Below are 22,120 nucleotides of genomic sequence, written 5' to 3'. Positions count from 1 at the left end.
GGAGCTTTCTTGAGCTCAGAGTATTTCCTTTTACACAAGATCTTGTGTTTAGTGTGGTCTCATCTTTCATCCACCCGAGGGTTCTTCTACTTAGCAAGTGCTGACAGAAAGCATTTAACATGGATACAAAATTCCATTCCTTTATTGATCTCCCAAAATCTCATGTTGTGAGTAGTGTGTAGGACAAAGATTGATGAGTCTATCATTTGTGCATACTGCCGGTACTTGACAACAGTCAAATTTTGTTCCCAAGCCACAGGAGGTAATTTCTACAAAGGGAAACTAGGATAAAAGGAGTGTTAAATATTATTGAATGTGTTAAAGTATTTATTCAACCACACCTATATATATTTTAATCCTCCACTCATGTACAAAGTATATTCCTATTTTTAATACATCTGCCCATCAATGGGTGTTCTAAGGAAACACTAGCTAAATAAAAAATGTACCCTTTCAGTAAATTATTCCCAATATGCCAGACTGAATTATAAGCAAAGGAAAATGTCTTTGGCGTGTGGGATTTATTTTAATTTTCATGGAAAAATTGATACCATGGATTTATTCTCCTGAGATGGCTGCAAGCTACACAATGCAGAGCTAACAGTGTTAAAGCAGAAGTAAAGTGTTTTTTTTTTTTTTTTAAAGGACTGTGGAGGTGTTTACCATAATGTCCCAATGTGCATAGCATATTCGCACAATATGGCCAACTTACTACAGTAAGCGCTGGAGGATTGGAGCGGGGTCGGGGGGAATCCCTGCGGGGAGTGGTGACTTACAGTCACCACTTTCTGCAGGGAGATGGTCAGAAAGTGAGCGAGCAACGGTATGCTTTCGCTCACTTTCCGATCAATAGAGCAGATGTGTGACAGTTTCATAGTCACACGTCGGTTCGAACTATGAGGTTGAGTGAAAATCACTCACCTCATAGTTCTCCTTTAACTAAATGTCAAGTAAAGGGAGTCACTTCATCTCAGCATGCCAGGTCTCTGCACTGAGCTGTGAATGTGTGACTAATTAATAAGGTTCATCCCAACAACATAAAGAGGTTCCTGTGTACACTAATCACTTATAGCCAGCACAATCAGAACAAAATGACAGGGCCATAAGAAACAAAAAGAATCATGAACAGAGGTAAGAATGGTAATGAACACATACATAGAGAATGAAATATGTGTAACAAATAAAAGGAAACACACGTGTAATTGCATTTTGAGCATTAGTTATCTTGCATCCTTTGCAAGCTTTTTTTTACTTCTTATACCAAATCAAAGTAGATTTTCTATATTTTTTCAAAAAATCTTCAATGGTGCAAACCCCTTACTATGTGGCTGATGTATCTCTGTGGTAAATTTGAGTGACCCTTCATTGCTTAATATCTTTATTATTTTCATTATCATTACCAGTCAGATTCTTGTAGCTGCCAATACTAAAGGCTCATAAATTCATCATTGATCAGAAGTGGTTAAATAATTTGTCCTGCTACTGGTATAAATGGTCCCTTCAGAAACCTAACTGCTTTATGACTGTTATTAATTCCTTACTTTCCAGACTGTAATAGCCTGATGTACAATGCATATGAATTAAGCACATAACCCTTACTTGAGTTCAGGAGCTCCATTACTTTAATGTTTAACTGGCATTAGCAGAACATTACCATGAACTTCATGTGATTTATTTGTAAGTTTTTATATATTGCTCATGAGCAGACCGACTGTAACACTGATTGGATCCACTGTAGGAAATAAACCCAGATTGATCCAAAGCAGACCAGCTGGCATTACAGCACGTGTGACTTCATATTGGGTAGTGGGCATAGTTAGCAGTTGGTTTACAAGTTACTTTCCAGAAGGGCACTCCACAGGAGCTCTAACCATACATGGTTTTCAAGCAAGGTTTACAACAATAGTTTTCACTACTGAAATGAAGGGCAGGATCAACTATCGGGGTAAATTCACAAAAATGATCAAGTAAGTTATCACTCCATAAAAGATCACTAGCTTCTGACTGGATATACGGTAATTATGAGATTTTATGAGGTGTTTTTTTAAAGAAAACATATACATGTAAAATCCAGATTTACGAAAAAAATGCTGATTCAGGAGATATCTGACATCCAGTAATTAATTAACATTTTTATGTTAAAAAAAACAACCAATTCCACATCTATGTACATATGTCTGTAAATTCAACACTTTCCTTAGAAAATTAGCATGAGATAAAATAGAGACTGTGTTTAAAATACCTCATGCATCCTAATGAATTGACGAAAAGTGTTTATCCCCAAAACAATTATTCAAAAAATCTCTCAGGGTTCAGATTCATTTAAAAAAAATCAATGTTTCATTTTAGGCAGCAGAAAGTACATAAGGTCTTCCTGCTTAAAAATGAGGTCACGCAGGGTACGTCCCAATTTTGCCTCCCTTCTCTACCACATCTCAGTACCACATTTGGCCTAGCTGCACTTTCAATGGCATCAGTGCCAATGATCCCAGTATCACTGAAAGTAATAGTCCTTTAGGCCCTAAGGCCCATGTACCACATTTAATCCTGTCGCTTGGGAGAACTCATCAGCCACAGGATTGCTATGTAGCACAGGGCCAGGCAGAGAAATTCTCCCATTTGCACAAGTCATTCCCTTACTGGGCGGATGAGCGAGATGTTGCTACTTCACTGGTGATTGACATTCTGCTCTGTTTCCGTCAGTGAAGGAACAATGCCTCACTCATCTGTCCATTGATGGAGTGACCTGTGGAAATTGGTGAGTATTTTCAGTGCACTTGCAAAGTGTGATATTGGCCATATCAGTCCAGAAAATCTACCCACCATGAAGCTTTCCCTGTACCTCGCTAGGGGCCAGCAATTTCTGTGCCTTTGTGCAGCAATAAAGGGTGTACAGTATGCATGAGCAGCACTCTGCCCAAGTATTGTTTGATTGCAGCCATTCATAGTAATTATTTAGCAGTTTTAAAATCTCCTGACTCTGCAATAAACTGCTGTTAAATCAGAGTAAAAAACAATCACAATACTAATCATCTAGCAACTGCAGAATTTAAAAAGTTAAAGAGCCATCCCAAGCAATTATACTCCTTAATGTCAAAGTGAAAACAAACCCCTGCAAAGGGAAATAAATCATTAACAATTAAAAAATAGTAACTGACTGCATAAGTATATACCCCTTTAATATTTATATACACACATAAATCATCACTGGTGCAACCAATTATTTTCCTAAGTCACATATTTAGTTAAATTGAGTTGATCTATGTGTAGTGGAGGGGTTTCAAGAGATTGTAGAATAAATATATTTGCATCTGGAATGTCCAACTTCTGGTGAGTCAGTACGGTGGCATAACCAACACAATTAAGATATAGAACACTCTAAGCAATATAGGCAATGTATATCCATATACACCAACTAACTTTGCAAATGTAATCTCTTACCATGCCTTTTACTTTTCTGCCAATTAAACTAACCATGACCCAGGTTAGTTTAAATATTACTTTGTTTACCTTAACCCTGTCTGCAGTCTACACTAATTAACAGAACTGTTGAATCCAGTTTGATTTAAGGCAGCAGGTGCTAGGATTTCAGGTGCCATTTAATCCAGTTTGATTATAGGTAGCCATCTGTGAAAAGCAGAATGGCCATCTAGAGGGATCCATTGTGCCTTCCTTGTTCTCAGTTCAGATCTGAGGCATGTTGTTCTGTACACAATGCAGTGCAGAGCATAGATCAGTGCAGACTGCAGACAGACTGAATAGATGGGTGCATAGCTCTTTACCTTCACTTGGTGTTTCTGTTAGAGGAGGACAAAAAATGAGGAAGATAAGGTAAGAATACAATAAAATCAGAAGCTCTAACCTTTTCCCACTATATGTGTTTTGTTGTTGTGTCCGTCCCCCATTGGAGAGATTTCCTATAATTTCCTGATTTTGTAACACTCTATCCCTAGGATAGGAAAAGAGGGTCTACCTTTTCCCCTCCTAACCTTTATCTAAAAAAAAGATGTTTTCACAGGAGTTGCGTTTGTAAGCACAGGGAAGTTAAAGACAGAGCTAAAAGGCTATATTGCTATACCTGCTTAGAGTCCTTTACTTTATTAAAAGAGATTCTGTAATGTATAGATTTTAGGTACAGTTATCCTCTAATTTATTGTACAGAGTTTGAATGGATAATGCCTTTTTGGACCCACAGAATGTATATTTATATGCATCTGTAACAATTGTCCCTCCTTCTTGGTCAGTCCTCCTTGAGTCTGATTGTCCCTTTTTCTAGGTCAGTCCTCCTAGGGTTTGATTGTCTCTCCTCCAAGGTCAGTCCTCCTAGGGCCCAATTGTCCCTCCTTATAGGTCAGTCCTCCTAAGGTCTGATTGTTCCTCCCCCTATATCAGTCTTCCCAGGGTATGATTGTCCCACCTTATAGGTCAGTCCTCCTGGGGTCTGATCTTCCCTACTGGTAGGACAATTGTGTTAGGGTCTGACTGTCCCTTCTCCTAGGGGAGTCCACCTAGGATATATTTGAATCATCAAATGCCGGTATGTGTTCGCTCACCTCTCGATCTACTGAGCCGACCTGTGGCAGTCTCATTGTCACAGGTCGACTAGAACTATGAGGTGAGTGAAAGGAAAGGTAAAGGTAAAGTAGGGTTGCACAGATACCAAGTACAGTACTCGGTACAAGTACGAGTACATGTCCCGATACTTTTGAGTTCCAAGACTACACTAGAGAAAAATTCAAAAGTTAGGAGGCAGCTGTCATTTGTAAGGAGCACACGGAGCTCCGGGGATTTGTACATCTCTGTTTTACTGTACGATTTTGTTTTTATAAATATAAATAAAGGGATGCACAGATACCAGTTTTGTGAGTACGAGTACTGGTACTTGCCGAGTACTTACAAGTACGAGTACTGATACATTTTTGTTTATTGTCATGTGACAGTTTTTCTAAAACAATACAGACTAATGATATCAGGACAGTGGTGGGGGGCCAGAGCCAGGTCCTAGCTGCAACCGCTGCAACCCTGGTAGTTCTCATGAAAATGCCAAGTATCGCCACTGGTACTTGAAAAGTATCTGTGCATCCCTAAGGTAAAGGATTGCTGCTCTTTGTCACACACTCAATTAAATATGCCTAATAATGTGAACCTACCATTATTTGCTTGAGAGCTTTCTTTGATGTTCACCAAACCTGGGTGTTCTCTTCACTTTTGGATGTTGTTAAACTTTAATAAAATCTACTGGATTTCAATGGCAATGTCAGGAGTCTTGTTCCTCCTGTTGACCCGTGTGATCTTATTGTCTCAGCACTCAGCAAGTAATATATCTACCATCTGCTTTACTATTGATTTAACTCCACACATTATACATGTTAATGAAGCACCAAGTTGCTTCATCTGCTTAGTCAGTGCAATAATATCCAACAAACAGTTAACCCTTGTGATTTTTTTTCTCTCCTTTTCCTTTGCTTAAAAATCACACTGTCATGTGCTACTACTAGCTGAATTTAATTTAACACTGCAAATGTAAGAGTACTAAACAAAGCTCTGGTACACAGGTGTCTACTGCCCATGCCTGTTGCATTTATTAAAGTGACATTAAACCCTCAGATTTTTTTAAACATAAACCAATACTGTAATGTGTGCCTTACTGTAATCCATGGTTGTTTTTACAGCCACCATGTATCCATTCCAGAGACAAGGCAGTCTGCTGCAAAACAGAAGTTCTGCAGAGCATGAGAACAGATACAGATTTAAAAGGAAGAGCAGCAAAGAGAAGGGAAACAACCATGGATTACAGTAAGGCGCACATTACAGTATTGTTTTATGTTAAAAAATCTGAGGGTTTAATGTCACTTTAAATATAGGGACCCAATAAACAGTCAGGCTTCACTAAAAACACACTTAGGGGTCTATTCACAAAGCTCCCGAAGGATCTGGCCGTAGCTTCGGCCGATCCTTCGGCTAGCTTCGGCCCCAGGACCCCTTCGGTTCAGTAGAACCGAGGGGGTGCTGTACGAAAAAGTGAGTAACTTGGTTACCTATCGATACAATTGTATCCACTGTTGTAATACAGTGTAGTTGCTCACACCAGTGACTGCCTGTCATTCTGTTTATACATTAACCCTGACTGCTCCGTCCTATCATTTGGGCCATTATAGGGAGGCTGTGTCATTGTTTTTAAACAATTTTAAATGTCTTGTACTAGGTGTTTTACCTTTATACTGTTTTGATGTTTAAATAAAATGTGTTCAATATCTTAAGCTAATACTGAATTACTTGCTCATTGGATAGCTCCCTTCATGGGATTTCTATATCAGGGGGAATGTGCTTTGTGAAGGCTCCCAGAGCGCCCGGGAGAATTTTTTTTTTGACAGCTGCAGAGCCGCTGAACAATAGGAAACTATTGGGCGGAGCTAGCTGTCACTGCTAGCTCTGCACAATCGTTTTCTATTTACTTTTTTCTACTTTTTTCACTCTTTTTCTGTTCTGCTCGGTGCCTCTGAGGGACCGAGCAGAACAGCCGAGCCAAATGCCGCTCGGCGGCATTTGGCTATTCTCTCACTGCTGTTCAGGATCTTTCAGAATAGCCCGAACAGCAGTGTGAAGCCTGCCGGAGGTTCGTCTCAGCCGATCCAGATGTTGGATCGGCTGAGTCGAACTCCTTCTGCACTTCGGGTCAGCCGAACATGCTGAGCATGTTCGGCTGATCCGAAGCCACACGAAGCAAGCCGATGTACGGCTGATTTCAGCCGATGTACGGCTGAAATCAGCCGTACCAGCCTGAAGTGAATAGCCGAACAGTGTTCGGCTCACTTCACTTCTGATCGGTCATTCACTCGCCTGCCCTCGGCAGCTTTGTGAATAGACCCCTTAGTGTTTTACTAAAATAGTAAAGAATACGCACTTTGCAAAAAATATTGCAAAGTGCAAGTTAAGTTAGTCGAAAAAGGGGAAGTGGTGTGTATTTCAATCGTCTAATCATGCACAAACAATATTCCTGTTTTCTTTTTTTCTTTTTCTTGCACATGAATAGTTATACAAAGTGAACATAATTTTATTGTAAAACTGCAAAGATTAAATGCGCGTTATGGTCTAGGGATGAAAGCAAAGAAGATATACTTACCTAATTCTCAGTCCCGTCTGGCTGTTAGACCTGTCCCTGCAGTCTCTTCTCCCCAGGCTCCGGCAGTCTAATGACCAGTGACATCATCATGTCTAATGCAGACGTGAGGACACCGAGGGACAGGGCGTAGATAATGTTTTTCCCTGGGGGGGGGGGGGGTCGCGGTTCTTCAGTTTAAAGTCACATTATATGGGGCTTCTCGGTCAGGAGTGCGGTGGGACAATTTGCCTGTGTTCAGTGGGTCACCGCATGCCTTCCACTTTTCTAGGTGAGAGGCTCCTCGGCCTTCCCCTAGAACAGCACTGTCAGTTCTTGCGCCAAGCAGCCATTCAAAATATGCTGCCCGGCACCAAGTGTCAGCTTGAGGTGTGAAGGGATAGGACAATGGCTGCGAGGGAGCTGCATCCATATGTGCATTGCTTACAGCTCCCTCTCATGTCCTGTAGAGGTGGCTGGCCCGGTGTGATGTAACATACTGGCTCCCGGCACCTCTACAGGGTGTGCAAGGGAGCTGTACAAGCAATGCACATATGGATGGAGCTCCGTTACAGTACAGCAGCCCACACTGGGCCCGCAAAGTTTTAGGGATTTAGGCTAAGGATCTACTGCAGTTCTGATAAGGTAGGGAGACTGGGTGGATCTTAAAAAAATAACTTTTTTTCGTGGGGGTCTCTGGTGGGCTGTGCAAAGTTTGAGGTAGGCTGTGCGGAGTCTCAGGTGTGCTGTGTGGAGTTTCTGGTGGCCTGGTGGGGTCTCTGTTGGGCTGTGCAAAGTTTTAGGTGGGCTGTGCGAAGTTTAATGTGGGCTGTGCGGAGTCTCAGGTGGCCTGGTGGGGTCTCTGGTGGGCTGTGCAAAGTTTTAGGTGGGCTGTGCGAAGTCTCAGGTGGCCTGGTGGGGTCTCTGGTGGGCTGTGCAAAGTTTTAGGTGGGCTGTGCGAAGTCTCAGGTAGGTTGTGTGGAGTCTCTGGTGGCCTGGTGGGGTCTCTGGTGGGCTGTGCAAAATTTTAGGTGGGCTGTGCGGAGTCTCAGGTGGGTTGTGCGGAGTCTCAGGTGGCTTGGTGGGGTCTCTGGTGGGCTGTGCAAAGTTTTAGGTGGGCTGTGTGGAGTCTCAGGTGGGCTGTGTGGAGTCTCTAGTGGCCTGGTGGGGTCTCTGCTGGGCTGTGCGAAGTTTTAGGTGGGCTGTGCGAAGTTTAAGGTAGGCTGTGCGGAGTCTCAGGTGGGCTGTGCAAATTTTTAGGTGGACTGTGCGGAGTCTCAGGTGGGCTCTGCGGAGTGTCAGGTGGGCTGTGCGGAGTATCAGGTGGGCTATACGGAGTCTGTTCACTTTAACTTTATTGTCGTCGTCCCAGCCTCCCTACCTGATTGCCCGCTCTGTCTCCGTTCAGCCTTCTGATCCTGATCACTGGAAGGACACCCTGTCTCCTGCAGGGCCCGACATGTACATATCATTCAGGGCCTGGTAGAAACATGTACATCTGAAGGGATGCCGGAGATGTCCTGTTTGATAAAACATCGGCGTCTTCTCCAGCCCTCACCGATGTTTTATCAAACAGGACATCCCCGGAATCCCTTTAGACGGGCCCTTCTCTGGAGCCTTCAGAACGCTGTTAAACTCCGTGCCCGGGAGTACGTGCCCTCCTCACTAGCCACTGCCAGGACACTCTGGGGGGGTTTGAACCCCCCTATCCCCCCCCTTATCTACGCCCCTGCCGAAGGACATACCACAGCCAGAGTGGAGGTGAAAAGTGAGCGGTCACTGCTGCAGAATGTAGGATCTGCTGAGTGTATCTTATTTATTTTTGCTCCTAGAGCAAAATGAGCACTTAACCCTTGCAGTGTGGGAGTAGCTCCACTGCAAGGGTTAATTTCAATACATCCTGGAGTTCTTCTTTAAGCAAGCATTCATTTTGCAAAGTAAACTGCCTCTACTCCTTTAGTAAATCAACCTCAAATTGTTTTTTGATCCCAACACTTTCAGATCAGAATACTGATCCTACTGTGCAAGATTTTATTTAATCCCTGTGGGTGCACATTAACCATTTATCGTGCCAATCCATTATCCATAATCCAAACCATAATCCATTGTCAATCGTATTCAGTACAGTGTATCCAAATAGCTTCCCAAAAGCTTTAGACAGTGATCTCTCAAACACATAAGTATTCATTTAAATGGCCATAGACTAAATGGTCTAACCGGTTGTTTACAAACAAATCATCGGTCCTGTTTTTATACTATTATGCCAACATGCCAACTAACCCACTCCAGGCTTTGCAGCATGGCGCATTAGTTTTTTTATAGTGTCAGAGAAAACAATGACAAATTGACCGAAATGTATCCATCTCCTGGATCTCAGTCATCTCCAAGGCAATTAGTACTGTTGCTGTAGCCTAAGAGCCATATGCACTAAGATAGGTGCCTAAAATACTTGTATTGAGCACAATAAATCCCAGATTCGGGGTATATACCCCATTATTAATTATAAACTGTATGGCTAAAAGTATGTAGACACCCTTCAAGTTAATAAGTTTATGTGTTCAATAATTAACCCATTGTTAACAGGTACATACAATCAAGCAAATAACCCTGCAATCTTTATTGACAAACATTAGTGATAGAATGTGTCATGCACCTGGTATGAATTGGAATCACATCTTGACACCCAATATCAATTCCTGACCCCGCAAATGCTCTTTTGACTAAATGGGCAACAATTCCCAAAAAACACACTCCAAAATATTGAGGAATCTTGTGTTCCTGTTGCAGATTGTTTCTCACTTCCTGTTTGGAAGCTAATTGTTGTCACCAGAACAGACAGAGAGGGAAAATCTCTCTAACGTAAACCTAAATAACAGTAAAACTAGAATGGTTCTAATCTACTTCACAGTGCCTGCAGCCACAGAGTTCAGTGAGATTGTAAAGAGGATTCGATACCTGCTCATACATTAACATTTTATTGCCCATCCGATTCAGTTTAAAGTATAGGTTTTCTTAACCAGTTCTTGACGATCGGTTTTTTTTTTCCTGACATCGGGAGCTGCGGCCTGACCGTCAGTCAGAAAAGAAGGGTCCTCTTCTGGTGATTGAAAGCAGCGGGGGCGGGTGCAATAGCTAGTTTGCTATAGGCTATTGCAAAGTGAAATAGCCAATAGGAATCTAGCTATGCATTCTTATGCCTTTTTTTTTTTATTCTGACAACTGCAACTGGCAGAATACTAAAAAAAAAAAAGTCTGCAGATAGCAAAGAAGCTATTGCTTCCTGTGTTATCTGCCATCATTTCAGGGGGGTGCTCTCTCCCAGCCCCCCTTAACCCCCCCTCCGCGGATGGGGGGGGGGGAGAGGGCGCCTCCCTGAAATGAGAGGGACACCTCCCTGAAATTGCTTATTTCAGGTTGGGATCACTGGCACTGGCATTCTGAGTTGCCCCACTCAAGCGGCGGCCATATTGAGTGGGGCACGTGAGATTAATAACGCGCTGGATTAGTGTGATCCTAGTTTATTTTATTACTTCATTGCTGTGCTGTATGTGTATAGGCCAATGTAGTTGGATCTGTATGTGCGTTATAATTAATCGAAATTAATCGATTAATCGATTAAAAACATTTTCGATTAATCGAACAGGAAAATTTTAATCATTACCAGCCCTAACGTTTTTATTTATTTACCTATTTTGGAAATTAGTTCTGATTTTGGCCATGTAAAAGGTGGGACTTCACATAATAGGCATGGTATTGACCGAATATGTTTAAATTTGGGTGACATTTACCATGAACAAATAAGATATAGAGAACTATAAAACAAATATAAAGTTATATACAGACATTCCTCGATTAATGACTTACCTGCTTTGCGACCACTCGCACTTACGACGGACCGGCGATCGACTTCCGACCTTGCGCGTAAGTGTCAGTGCGACGTGTCGTCGGCGGAAGTGATGTACTAATTGTTGTATATAAACTATCCTTAAGAATGGTTAGACAGAACATTGTGTACTTTTTCACCTCATAAGCGCAGAAGGTATTTTTTGTAAGTGCACAATTATTGCAACATTTAATTGGTTGCTGTTCCATACTAATACGGTTTCCTCTATAAATTTATAAATGATTTATCTCTCGCATCCTGCAACCCCCAAAACTGTAGAGCTCTTTTATGCAATATTCTTAGTATTCTTCCAATTGGTCTCCTAATGCAATGAGCCTCCAGATTCACTGATCAGTAAGAAGGCAGGAAGAGGCAAAACAGAACCTGATCAAATATATTAATATTTTTTCCAGAATAGATAGATAGATAGATAGATAGATAGATAGATAGATAGATAGATAGATAGATAAGACATTAGACATGTAACCCCGCAAAAAATGTGTTTAGTTTCAGAACTATTCAGGTTTTTATTTCTTTCATTTTTCGGATTTCGGATCTGAAATCTGATTTGTTTTTTTATTCGGATTTCGAATCCTTCCGAATTTTCGTTCTGGAACGACCCACATCAGGAAGTCACATGACCGTGTCTGTAATGCAAGCCCCAACAGCCAAAAAAATGATCAGATTGGCCAGAAAACAGTCACATGTCTGATTTAGTTTAATTTTAAACGAAATTCAGACAGATCCGAATTTCTTTTAAACGACCATTGTGGTTCAGAGCATTTGGACGTGTTGGAGTTCAGAAATTCTGATGCATCTAAATGTCCAAATTTAACAAAATTTGTAAGAATATCCATTTAGAAACTAAACGAAATGTACATATCTAATAGATATTGGGGTGTTGGATATGAGAGGAAGCTGGAAATAAAAGCTCTACCCATACAGGGCACCCAGCAGCTTGTACTAACTATTCCTTAACTTGCCCACTGCTCTATTTAACCATGTGACAGTGATAAATCCTCTTGATTGGCACAATGCTGTCACATAGGATAGAGTTGTGAGAGCCTTGTGAGAGCTTCAGAAAATCAGTTTGGAACTCACACAATCAGTTTAGGCTTTCTTTCCCCAGTCCTAGCTGCCAAAAGGAGCAGCGCGTGAGTATATGTTGCTGGGAATGGGAGGGGCTAAGTGAGCCTTTCATGTTGCCCTGCATAATAAATAGAAAGGGTCACCTTAATGTTCAGTCTAAAATTTTAACTAAGAACAAAAACTACTATAGTACATACAAACTCAAGAGATACTATGAATATTTCCAGTCACAGGAATGACTTGCTTGACATAGGACAGTCAATAATAGGTGTCAAAATCTGACAACTTAGATCATTGTGACAAGTAATTAGGTGACCTCATTTAATCAGCGTAAACAGAGATTTTGCACTTTTTCCAGAGCCTGCATGATTCATGAGAGGGCATGCCACGGCTGCTTGTCAGCAGAAAACTGCTTTTTTAAAATTACATTTCAGAAAATTGTTTTCTCATTTGTGAATCCTGAGTATGCTGCTCCACAGCTAGCATCATCTACATGTCCGTGGCTGTAATGTGATTTAGTTGGTGCATTAAGGGAATGGAATTTAGGCGATTTCATGTAAAACAGCTAATTTGTCAAATAAGCAAGCATTTAACAGCGTGCGTCATGATTGGGTCTATTTATCAAAAGCTTTGCTGAAAGCTGATGTAGTCATTGACCGCATAGAGTTCAGACATGACAGACCAAGCAGGAAGCAAAATGTTTCCACAGCAACCATTTGCAATCTATAGTTACATTTATTTGAGTTATGTTTTATTCTTTTTCCTTATTCATTACACATGTTTGGTTATTCAGAGTTCTTCTATTGTGATATGCAAATTGTTGGCTGTATCTTTGCAGTTATATCATATTTTGGGAATTACAGAAAATTGTACCAAAACCGTGAGTGTCTAATTAATGTTAATTTGTGGCCATGCTATAGACATTCAAGTTTTAGAAATTCTTAAGGTGTATATGAAGCCAAAACTTATTTTTTAAGTTTAACATTAAATAGGATAGCAGGATGAGGCAAGCCATGAGGAATGCAAGTAGGCACTTGGATGTGCATGGTCTGTGGACCTCGACTTTAAATAACCAGTATGTATAGGCCAATTTTTTTCAAGTTTTGGACAGAGTGACAAAGGGTTAGAACCTCTGTTGGGTTTTTATTAGGGATCACCGAAATTTCGACTGCTGGAACATATCAGCCAGAAATGGCACTTTTGGCGAAATGCAGAAAGTGCCATCTTTTCGTCTGAAATTGCATTGCATGCCTGGTTACTCTCCTTCCCACTGGGCGCTGCTTTGTGTCCCCTCTGACACAGCACAGTGTTCAGCGAGGAGGAGAGAAACTGTCCCAAAAGGATGAGCAGTGCGGAGGGGGAGAGCGATGTGAGCGCCGGCGTGTCACAAGAGGCCAGGCTTTCCTCCTGCACCGCCCCGCTCAACCTCCTGTGACAGATCAGGAGAGCGGTGTGTGGGCAGTGACAGCGTGTCAGGATGAAGAGCTGGTACAAACACTCAGCGATCAGTGATTGTTGAGTGTTTGTAAATAATTGAGGACATGGTATGTTCATTGTGTTCGCAATTATGAAGGAATGGGAAGTGATCTACATCACTTCCTTTTCATTCATGATTGTGTACAAAGTAAACGTACTATCTCGACTATTTATGGAGAAATTAAAGGTTCACAAAACATAAATACTGTGCATTCCATTGAAAATCTGAACCTTACTCCACTATATGTTAAGACCTATGATAACCCAGATCACATTGTTAGCTTACATGTAATATGTCTCTATAGCTACGTCACATCAAGTGATGCTGGACCCTTACATTGATCATTACAGTTGTCACATGAAATTAAGCATCCCTGCCTAATCTCAGCATGTTATGCACTTACCTGGCTTTCCCAATGGGAAGGCACACACTACTAAAACTTTACCTATTTTACCTCTTAATCCCTAGGCACTTGCAGGCAAGGGAGTTAGGCTGCATTCAATTATTCCTTAGAGCAACTCTGTTCCTGTGTGTTTAGCTTACTTGCGCCAGTGATTATTTTTACAGATGTTAATTTATAGAACCAGTCTGTTATATCTACAGGCAGGTAGAAGGCAGAGGGTTTTTCCGTTTCAATACATTTTTATTTAATTATTTATTTTTAAGTACAGCAGGGTGATTCCATATTTGAGGGTCTGGATGGTACACCACAAGTAAAGCTAAGATACCAGTGAATGGCTAGAGAGACAGAGAGTTTTTATCATAATGGTTTTGGAATACAGTTTACACCTAGAACACGTATTTTAAATTAAAATAAAGTAAGCACAAGGAACCTTTGGTATTTGGAAACTTCTTTTTCCAAATACCTTCCTTGCATTAAAAAATTGAAAATCTGGTTCAAAGAACGATATCTTAGAAATCCAAAGAAAATAATGTAGGCATAATGCCCATTTTAAAACACTTCATTGCATTAAACTACCTGGCTGCGGCCTCCATCTGATTCTTACCAGGACACAAGCAGGTTGTGCACGAACAATGAATATATGTGGAGGAGACTGGAGAAACCTTTAACTGTAGGGCTTCCCAGAGACATGAGATTACATTTTTAAGACCTGACTTCTACTTGATCTTTCGTTTTGATCTTGACATCAATAAGCACAATAATGTTGGTCTGGTACACATTTATGCACAGGGCAGAAAATTCTACATAATTCCTGTGCTATAACACAAAGGAAAGGAGTGCAGAGCTAAGTTTTAAAATGTTTCTACAGTTTCCATATACATTGGGTACATTATAAAGGATATCCATGGGGTATTTTATTCATTTCATTTGCTAATTTCTATATAAGAGAGTGGAAGCATTCTCTCACACATCTTTTTTTTTATTTTTTATATTAACATGGCAGCATTGGTTGCAAACTTGGCCAACCCTTTTTTAACTCTTGCAAGATCAGTAGTTTGAACAAAAATGTTCTTATTATTTGTTGACCGCATGCAAACAGTAGATAATCCGTGCTCCTAATAATTAAACCAGGACCCCAACAAGCCACCCCCTTAGCTACAGCAAAGGCCTGGGTGATATTTATTTTATGAAAAGTAAAACAAGAGCTGCAGTAGTGGCAGGTTGTATTACACACCTTTTGAAACTCAGTAATGGAACACAGTATACCTGCCATTATTGCCTTAAGTGCAAATGAAACTGTTGCAGACTAATCTTGATTTTTGATATTTTTATGTAGGGGCTTGCCAACCTAGTCCTAGGCTAGGTGTACCATGCTCACTAATCAGGCCTGCTAGAAGTTATCCTGTAATCATTTGCTGGTGTATCTATGCTTGTTGAATTATTGTTAAGTAACAGAGTTTGTTTTTCCTCTTCAAGGTCCCTCTTCTGTGATCAGTAATGATGACGATTCAGCCAGCCCTCTGCACCATATTTCAAATGGTAGCAACACACCATCTTCTTCAGAAGGAGGTCCTGATGCAGTAATAATTGGTATGACAAAGATCCCCGTCATTGAAAATCCCCAGTATTTTGGAATTACCAATAGCCATCTTAAACCGGATACATGTAAGTTACAATGTTTTTTTATTCAAGCATCCAAATACTGAAGTGGTGCAATGCATGAATGTATCTGCCATAATATATTACTGGTGCCTTGCCTATTTTTCAATACCCTTAAATTATGTTATGGTTCAATATGCAACTGGGGTCAGGCAGCAAACAACCCCTTCACTTTCAGGTCAAATGTCAGTGTTGGTCGAACAGAGAGTGAAGAAGCCGCTCATTGCCTGACACCACTTAGATAATACAGACCAGGAACACAGTTTGAAGAATGCCTCCCTTTTGTCACCTGACCTAAAAGTGGGCAATTCCCAGGTTTACATAACATTACATTCTTAAGGACTTCGGCTGGAAAAAACCGCATCTGTATTTTGTGTTACTTCTTTCCCACATGGTTTTAAAGTTAGCACTCCCTGTCAGCCAGACTGCCCATTATAATTGTTTTCTACATTATTCAAAGTGTATTGGAAATATGCTGGACACACATGTTGTAATCTAATTTTACAATCTTTTTAAGATTTACCAACAATTCTGTAGTGTTAGGGCCTACTTAATTAGAGATACAGTAAATTGACTGTCCATGTAGGCTTTCATGCTACATGAATGCTGGTAGATCTAAAGGCGATTGTCCAGAGATTCCTTAATCAGAATGTGTACATTAAGACATTATCGGTTGGCTTCGTAATAGCTGTGACAGAGAGACAGAATAGTGAATTCTGTAGTTGAACTTCCTTTCTTATAATTGGCTAAAAGTGGCATTGCATAATTTTACTTATACGAATGACAGATTTAATTTGTGAATTTAATTCCAGAATCTATGCAAAAAATCCTGCAAAACTAAAACATTTTAATTTTCTTATTGTTAATAGTCGTGCTTATATCTATGGTCGTAGTCTGTATTGTAGAGCCAAGAATGACATTTATGAGATTAATATATTTTGTAAAATATACGATGACAGGGTTAATGAGTTCTGGCATCCGCTGAAATCATTATTCTTTTTGTTTTTTACCTCAAACCTTTTAGAGTGTTGCAACACATGCTGTAAAGATTTATCTGTGCATAAAAAATATATCAGGCAGATTTACTGCCCAAAACACTTCCCATGTAATAACAGATAGTCACCAAGTGAAATTTTTCAGCGATCTGTCGTTAGGCCATTATATGCCAACCATATATTCCTAATCACAGGCAAATTAATAGCTTTCAGACTTCTCCCTACAATGCAGGAAGTTTAATAGATCCCTCTTATAAATATAGGCAGAGCTTTTTCTGCTGCAAAATACACTATCATCCTTTACTGGTAATGCAATTATCAGCAGACCACAGGCAACTTTTGTGATGTCAACACTGTTGATCACTATGTATAATATTGCCAAGAGTAATTTGGAATTATAGAGTTCATATAGTATCTCGGCAAAGTAGCAGTATGATTAAAAGACCTTTAAATGTGCCGAAATGCCCGCTAACAAAACGCTACTTATGAAACATAAACTTGTTACGCATTTCTCTGGCTTGACTAATTATAAGTATTCGGCCTTCTCATGCGTCCCTGATTAATCAAATCATTGAAATAACAAAACCACTTGCCTGTAAAGTTCAGTACTGGTGAACATTTGGTAATAATTATAAAAGCTCCTGAAATTATATATACATGCACGTTTGATCTTATATAATGAAATGCTGAAAGAGTGAAGTGGAGATTAAAGCAAACCAGTCACACCTGACCTGATAAGCTGCGGTTGTCGACAGCAAGTGCTTGCACATAGCTCTGTTTAGTTAAAACGCTCCTTGCTGCACCTTACAAGAGCCCCAATGTAGGTTCCAGATCAAGGGTTTATAGCATGCCGCCGGTTACACATTTCCACTGCATGACATAATGCAATGTGGGTACCTCTTGTTTGTGGTTTCATTGCATTGCATTGTGAACAGCTAAGACTGTCCACAAGGTTTAGGAGTGTGTTTATGGGAATGTTTGCCCATTCTTCCAGAAGAGCATTTGTGAGGTCCGGTACTGATGTTGGGCGAGGAGGCCTGGCTCGCAGTCTCCACTCTAATTCATCCCAAAGGTGTTGAGGTCAGGACTCTTTGCAGGCCAGTCAAGTTCCTCCACCCCAAACTCGCTCATCCATGTCTTTATGGACCTGCTTTGTGCAATGTTGCGCAGTCATGTTGGAAGAGGTAGGGGCCATCCCCAAACTGTTCCCACCAAGTTGGGAGCATGAAATTGTTCAAAATGTCTTGGTATGCTGATGCCTTAAGAGTTCCCTTCACTGGAACTAAGGGGCCAAGCCCAACCCCTGAAAAACAACCCCACACCATAATCCCCCCTCCACAAAACTTTACACTTGGCACAATGCAGTCAGGCAAGTACCGTTCTTCTGGCAACCGCCAAACCCAGACACGTCTATTGGATTGCCAGACAGAGAAGCATGATTCGTCACTCCAGAGAACACATCTCAACTTTTCTAGAGTCCAGTGGCAGCTTGCTTTACACCACTGCATCCGACGCTTTGCATTGCACTTGGTGATGTAAGGCTTGGATGCAGTTGCTCGGCCATGGAAACCCATTCCATGAAGCTCTCTGCTCACTGTTGTTGTGCCAATCTGAAGGCCACATGAAGTTTGGAGGTCTGTAGCTATTGACTCTGCAGACTGTTGGAGACTTCTGCGCACTGTGCACTTTAGCATGCGCTGACCCCGCTCTGTCATTTTACGTGGCCTACCACTTCGTGGCTGAGTTGCTGTTGTTCCCAGTTGCTTCCACTTTGTTATAATACCACTAACAGGTGACCGTAGAATATTTAGTAGCAAGGAAATTTCACGGATGGACTTATTGCACAGGTGGCAACCTATCACGATACCATGATTGAATTCACTGAGCTCCTAAGAGCGACCGATTCTTTCACAAATGTTTGTAGAAGCAGTCTGCATGTCTAGGTGCTTGATTTTATACACCTGTGGCCATGGAGGTGATTGGAACACCTGAATCCAATGATTTGGAGGGGTGTCCCAATACTTTTGGCAGTATAGTGTATATATTATTCTAAAGACAACATTTTTTTCGCTTTGGATAGCAGGGAAAGATTACAATCTCTGTCAGATTTTAATTGCTATCAGTTTTTTATTGGCTCACCCTCGCTGTTTTTTCCTGGAACAGAAAGTGAGTGAAAATCTAAAATTGCCAGTCACTGAGACAGGAAATCTTCCAATGGGGACACTTGTTCCAGTGACAGGAACATTGACAAGGGGGGCATTTCACTAAAGAGATTTAAAAAGATTAAGAGAGAATTGTTTCAAGACAGAAAATGAAGGAAATTCTCCACAATGGGACACAAGACAGCAAAAAGGGAAAAAAAACATCTCGACAGGTTTAACCATTTCACTACTCTAGCCAAATGAAAAAAAACATTTATTTATTGGAGCAGTATGTAGTGATTTTATATCAATGTTATTTGCAAGCAGTGCAACAGTGATGAAGTCAGGAGGTTCATTCACTTTACCTTAAAGAGTAACTATGGGAAAAATCAAAAGTGTCATATATGATGCAGTTTGTCAATATCATTAGCAGAGCAGCCCCCCTGTAACATATTTATATTACCTGTTGATCCTTCCAGTAGATCCTTTATTTTTCTACTTCCTGTAACAAGCCAAGTTGCTCAACAAATGTAGCAGGTACAGGGTAAGAACAACCCATATTACATTTAATTTCCTTTAATATGCCAAGCTATCCAGCAAATGTTTCAGTTACATGGCTTGGAACAAACTATTGTAGTACATACAACATTCAGCTTTTATTCACATAGTGCAAACTCAGAAAAAAAAAATCTGTTGCTGTATCTTCTTAAAAAGTATTAGTGTGAGTGGGCTTTAATGTATTTATAATTTGCTTAAATTCCATTTAAAAGCTACATGTCCATCTATGATTACTCTGTCCACAAGATGACAATGCTGTTTGCTCTGCGGCAGATTCGCATAGCAGTGTTACCTTGTGGACAGAGTAGTCCTTGATGGACATGTTGTTTTTCAATATAATTTAAGTAAAAGATAAATAAATTAAAGCCCGCCTCCCACTGACACTTTTTAAGTAGATACATGTCCATCTAAGACTACTCTGTCCACAAGGTGACAACACTGCCTTGCAAATCCGCTGCAGAGCCAACAACTATGCTACCCTATTACAGGAAGTGGAAAAATGATAGATCAGACACACCCCCTCTGCAAGTCTGTGAGAGGATACTTATAATGAGGAGTGTGGTTATTACTGCATGCCAGTATACAGCTCTGAAGTGAAAGGGAAAAAAGTGAATTTCCACTTAGAGAAAAGTAACTCCTCCACCCGATGGTAAATGACTATAAAGGAAAAATAAAGCGGACCTTTACACTCAAAAATCAAATTCTACCAATGCATCGCTCTATGTATGATGATTAATAATAACATAGACATATCAGGTGTAAAATGCTGTGATTTTGAAATACATACACTTGCAGAGCATTCACTTCCTGCTTTGAAAATGCAAAATTACTTCAGTTTGCCAAAGCAATGCACACTGGCATTGCCTTGTCATCTACAGAGCATTGCTGGCAAATCTCACCTGTAATATCACGAGATCTCATGGAAAGGCATTTTTGGTCACATGTCCTAGTCACACGTCTAGTCACATGTGCCAGAAATCAAGGAAGTAAAAGGAGATCTAGTAATCTGCCCTTAGTTAATATGGCCACTGGGAAAGAAAAGAGAAATAATGTATGCAAAGAATACAAAGTCTGCAATTATCTAGAAGTATGTGTTTTCCAGCACTAACATAAATACTTAACATAACTACCCCACAAACCTAAACAACTTCTATTTTGGGTAAGCACTTCCCTGGGGCATTGTGATAAATGACACACTACCTGGGGCAAGCACACTCTTTTCAATTCTCTGCAATTACTTTATACAGCTATTTAGCTTTGGCTCCCTAGCATAAATCATATCCTTAATATTACAACCAGTAAAACATTTGGCTTTCCCTTGCAATATACCATTATGGAGAGCCATGCTAAGTAAGTAATACAAACCTATATAACACTTTTACTGAACACAGCTTAAGCCAATAATGATTTCCTACAGAACTGTTTATTTAAATGTGACAGCCAACAAAGTTCAACACATGTTTAGTAAAACTATAAGTATGATTCTCTAGGTTAAGCTGGGAAATCTTAGTTACAAACTAAACATTTTTAAAATAAAATGTATCTTTGTTATACATTTTCTTTATTATGTTCACATCTAAAAATTAAAAACAAAACTACATTTTAAACCAGACATCAATGAAATAGTGCAAATTGATATTTCATATTTACATTTCCACCCAGCAGATGGAGTGCTTGGCTGCATCACATATTTAATAGACAATTAATAGACAATAGACAATGGGAAAAAAACTGTTATTTACAGACATATACAGGTTAAGATTAAATGTATGCAACAAAGTGAAACATGTATTCCTCCTATCACTCCCTTCTATGCCTGCTCTGTTTCTATGATCTGGTAGCGATATTCTATTAGAGAGAGACATTCTGAAAGCAAGCATTTTCTGGCATGTCCTTTAAAAAAACCAAAAAGGTTTGAAACTGGTTTAATTAAACGTTTTATTGTAAAATATAGATTTTATTTAAAAGGTAAAGATGCATAAAATATCAGTTTAAAAATGTATAACGTGTGAAAATAAGGCGCTGGGTTAGTAATTTTGGTGAGTCAGTAAGATTATAACAGTGCATAGTTTCTCCTGTAAGGCTGCTCTCCACACAACAGAGCACAGAGTTGAAGATCTACATGTACAATCCAATGAGAACACCAAACAAAAAGTTCCAGTGTCCGAATTTGTTTAATATCAGTACTAGTTCACAGCAGGATAACACAAAACAGGCAACCCATTTCCGGGGCCCAAAAAATCTCCCCCTTCTTCAGGGCTCAGATGTTGTAAATGGTAGGACTCAGAGATGGCATAATAACCAAAAATAACTCTTAGTTGAAAGTTACAAGATGCCAGCAGTCACTGTGTCAGCAGAACATCATATATTTTTTTTTAGCAAACATCTTCTTACAATAAAAAGAACAGGTTAAAGGGTTAAAGGTAGATGTTACAAGTAATCGTTCCAGAACTGCTAGTGTGAGCAGTAGTTTTAGGGCCTTTATCCTAAAGTGTGATTGGCCTCCTTCCAGGTGTAAAAAAGTTCACTAGAGGGTAATTGTACTGTATGTGGCTGCAATTACAACCAGTGAAACATCCAAAGACAAATGTCATGCACAAGCTATTGAACAAACTTTAGGTAATGACCATGTTGGATGAGGACCTCTGATACTGGGCTTAAGTTATCTACCCATGCATCTGCACCTGTCTACCTGATACAATATTTTGCACAGTTATTCTGTCGTGGTTTGTACCAAATTTGCTGTGCACCTAAACAAAACAAAAAAAAACAAAACAAAATGTATGTATTTCTATAGGTATGGCTCTACCTGGACA

At 40.1% G+C, this 22,120-nt stretch overlaps 1 protein-coding gene across 2 annotated transcripts in view; it reads left to right on the top strand.

The window, feature by feature from the left end:
• NTRK2 (neurotrophic receptor tyrosine kinase 2) overlaps window positions 1–22,120 on the top strand; it is a 201,916-nt gene that overhangs the window by 122,191 nt on the left and 57,605 nt on the right. For both annotated transcript variants that reach the window (XM_018570374.1, XM_018570373.1), the window contains one exon: window positions 15,428–15,616. In XM_018570374.1, coding sequence (XP_018425876.1) covers window positions 15,428–15,616 — 189 coding nt within the window. The remainder of the gene's footprint in view (window positions 1–15,427; window positions 15,617–22,120) is intronic.

This window comes from Nanorana parkeri, unplaced genomic scaffold (genome assembly GCF_000935625.1).
Source record: "Nanorana parkeri isolate BGI_ZX_2015 unplaced genomic scaffold, ASM93562v1 scaffold1523, whole genome shotgun sequence".
NCBI classification, from domain to species: Eukaryota; Metazoa; Chordata; class Amphibia; order Anura; family Dicroglossidae; genus Nanorana; species Nanorana parkeri.
Note: the sequence above shows the minus strand (reverse complement) of the source record. Positions and strands in the feature narration are given on the sequence as shown.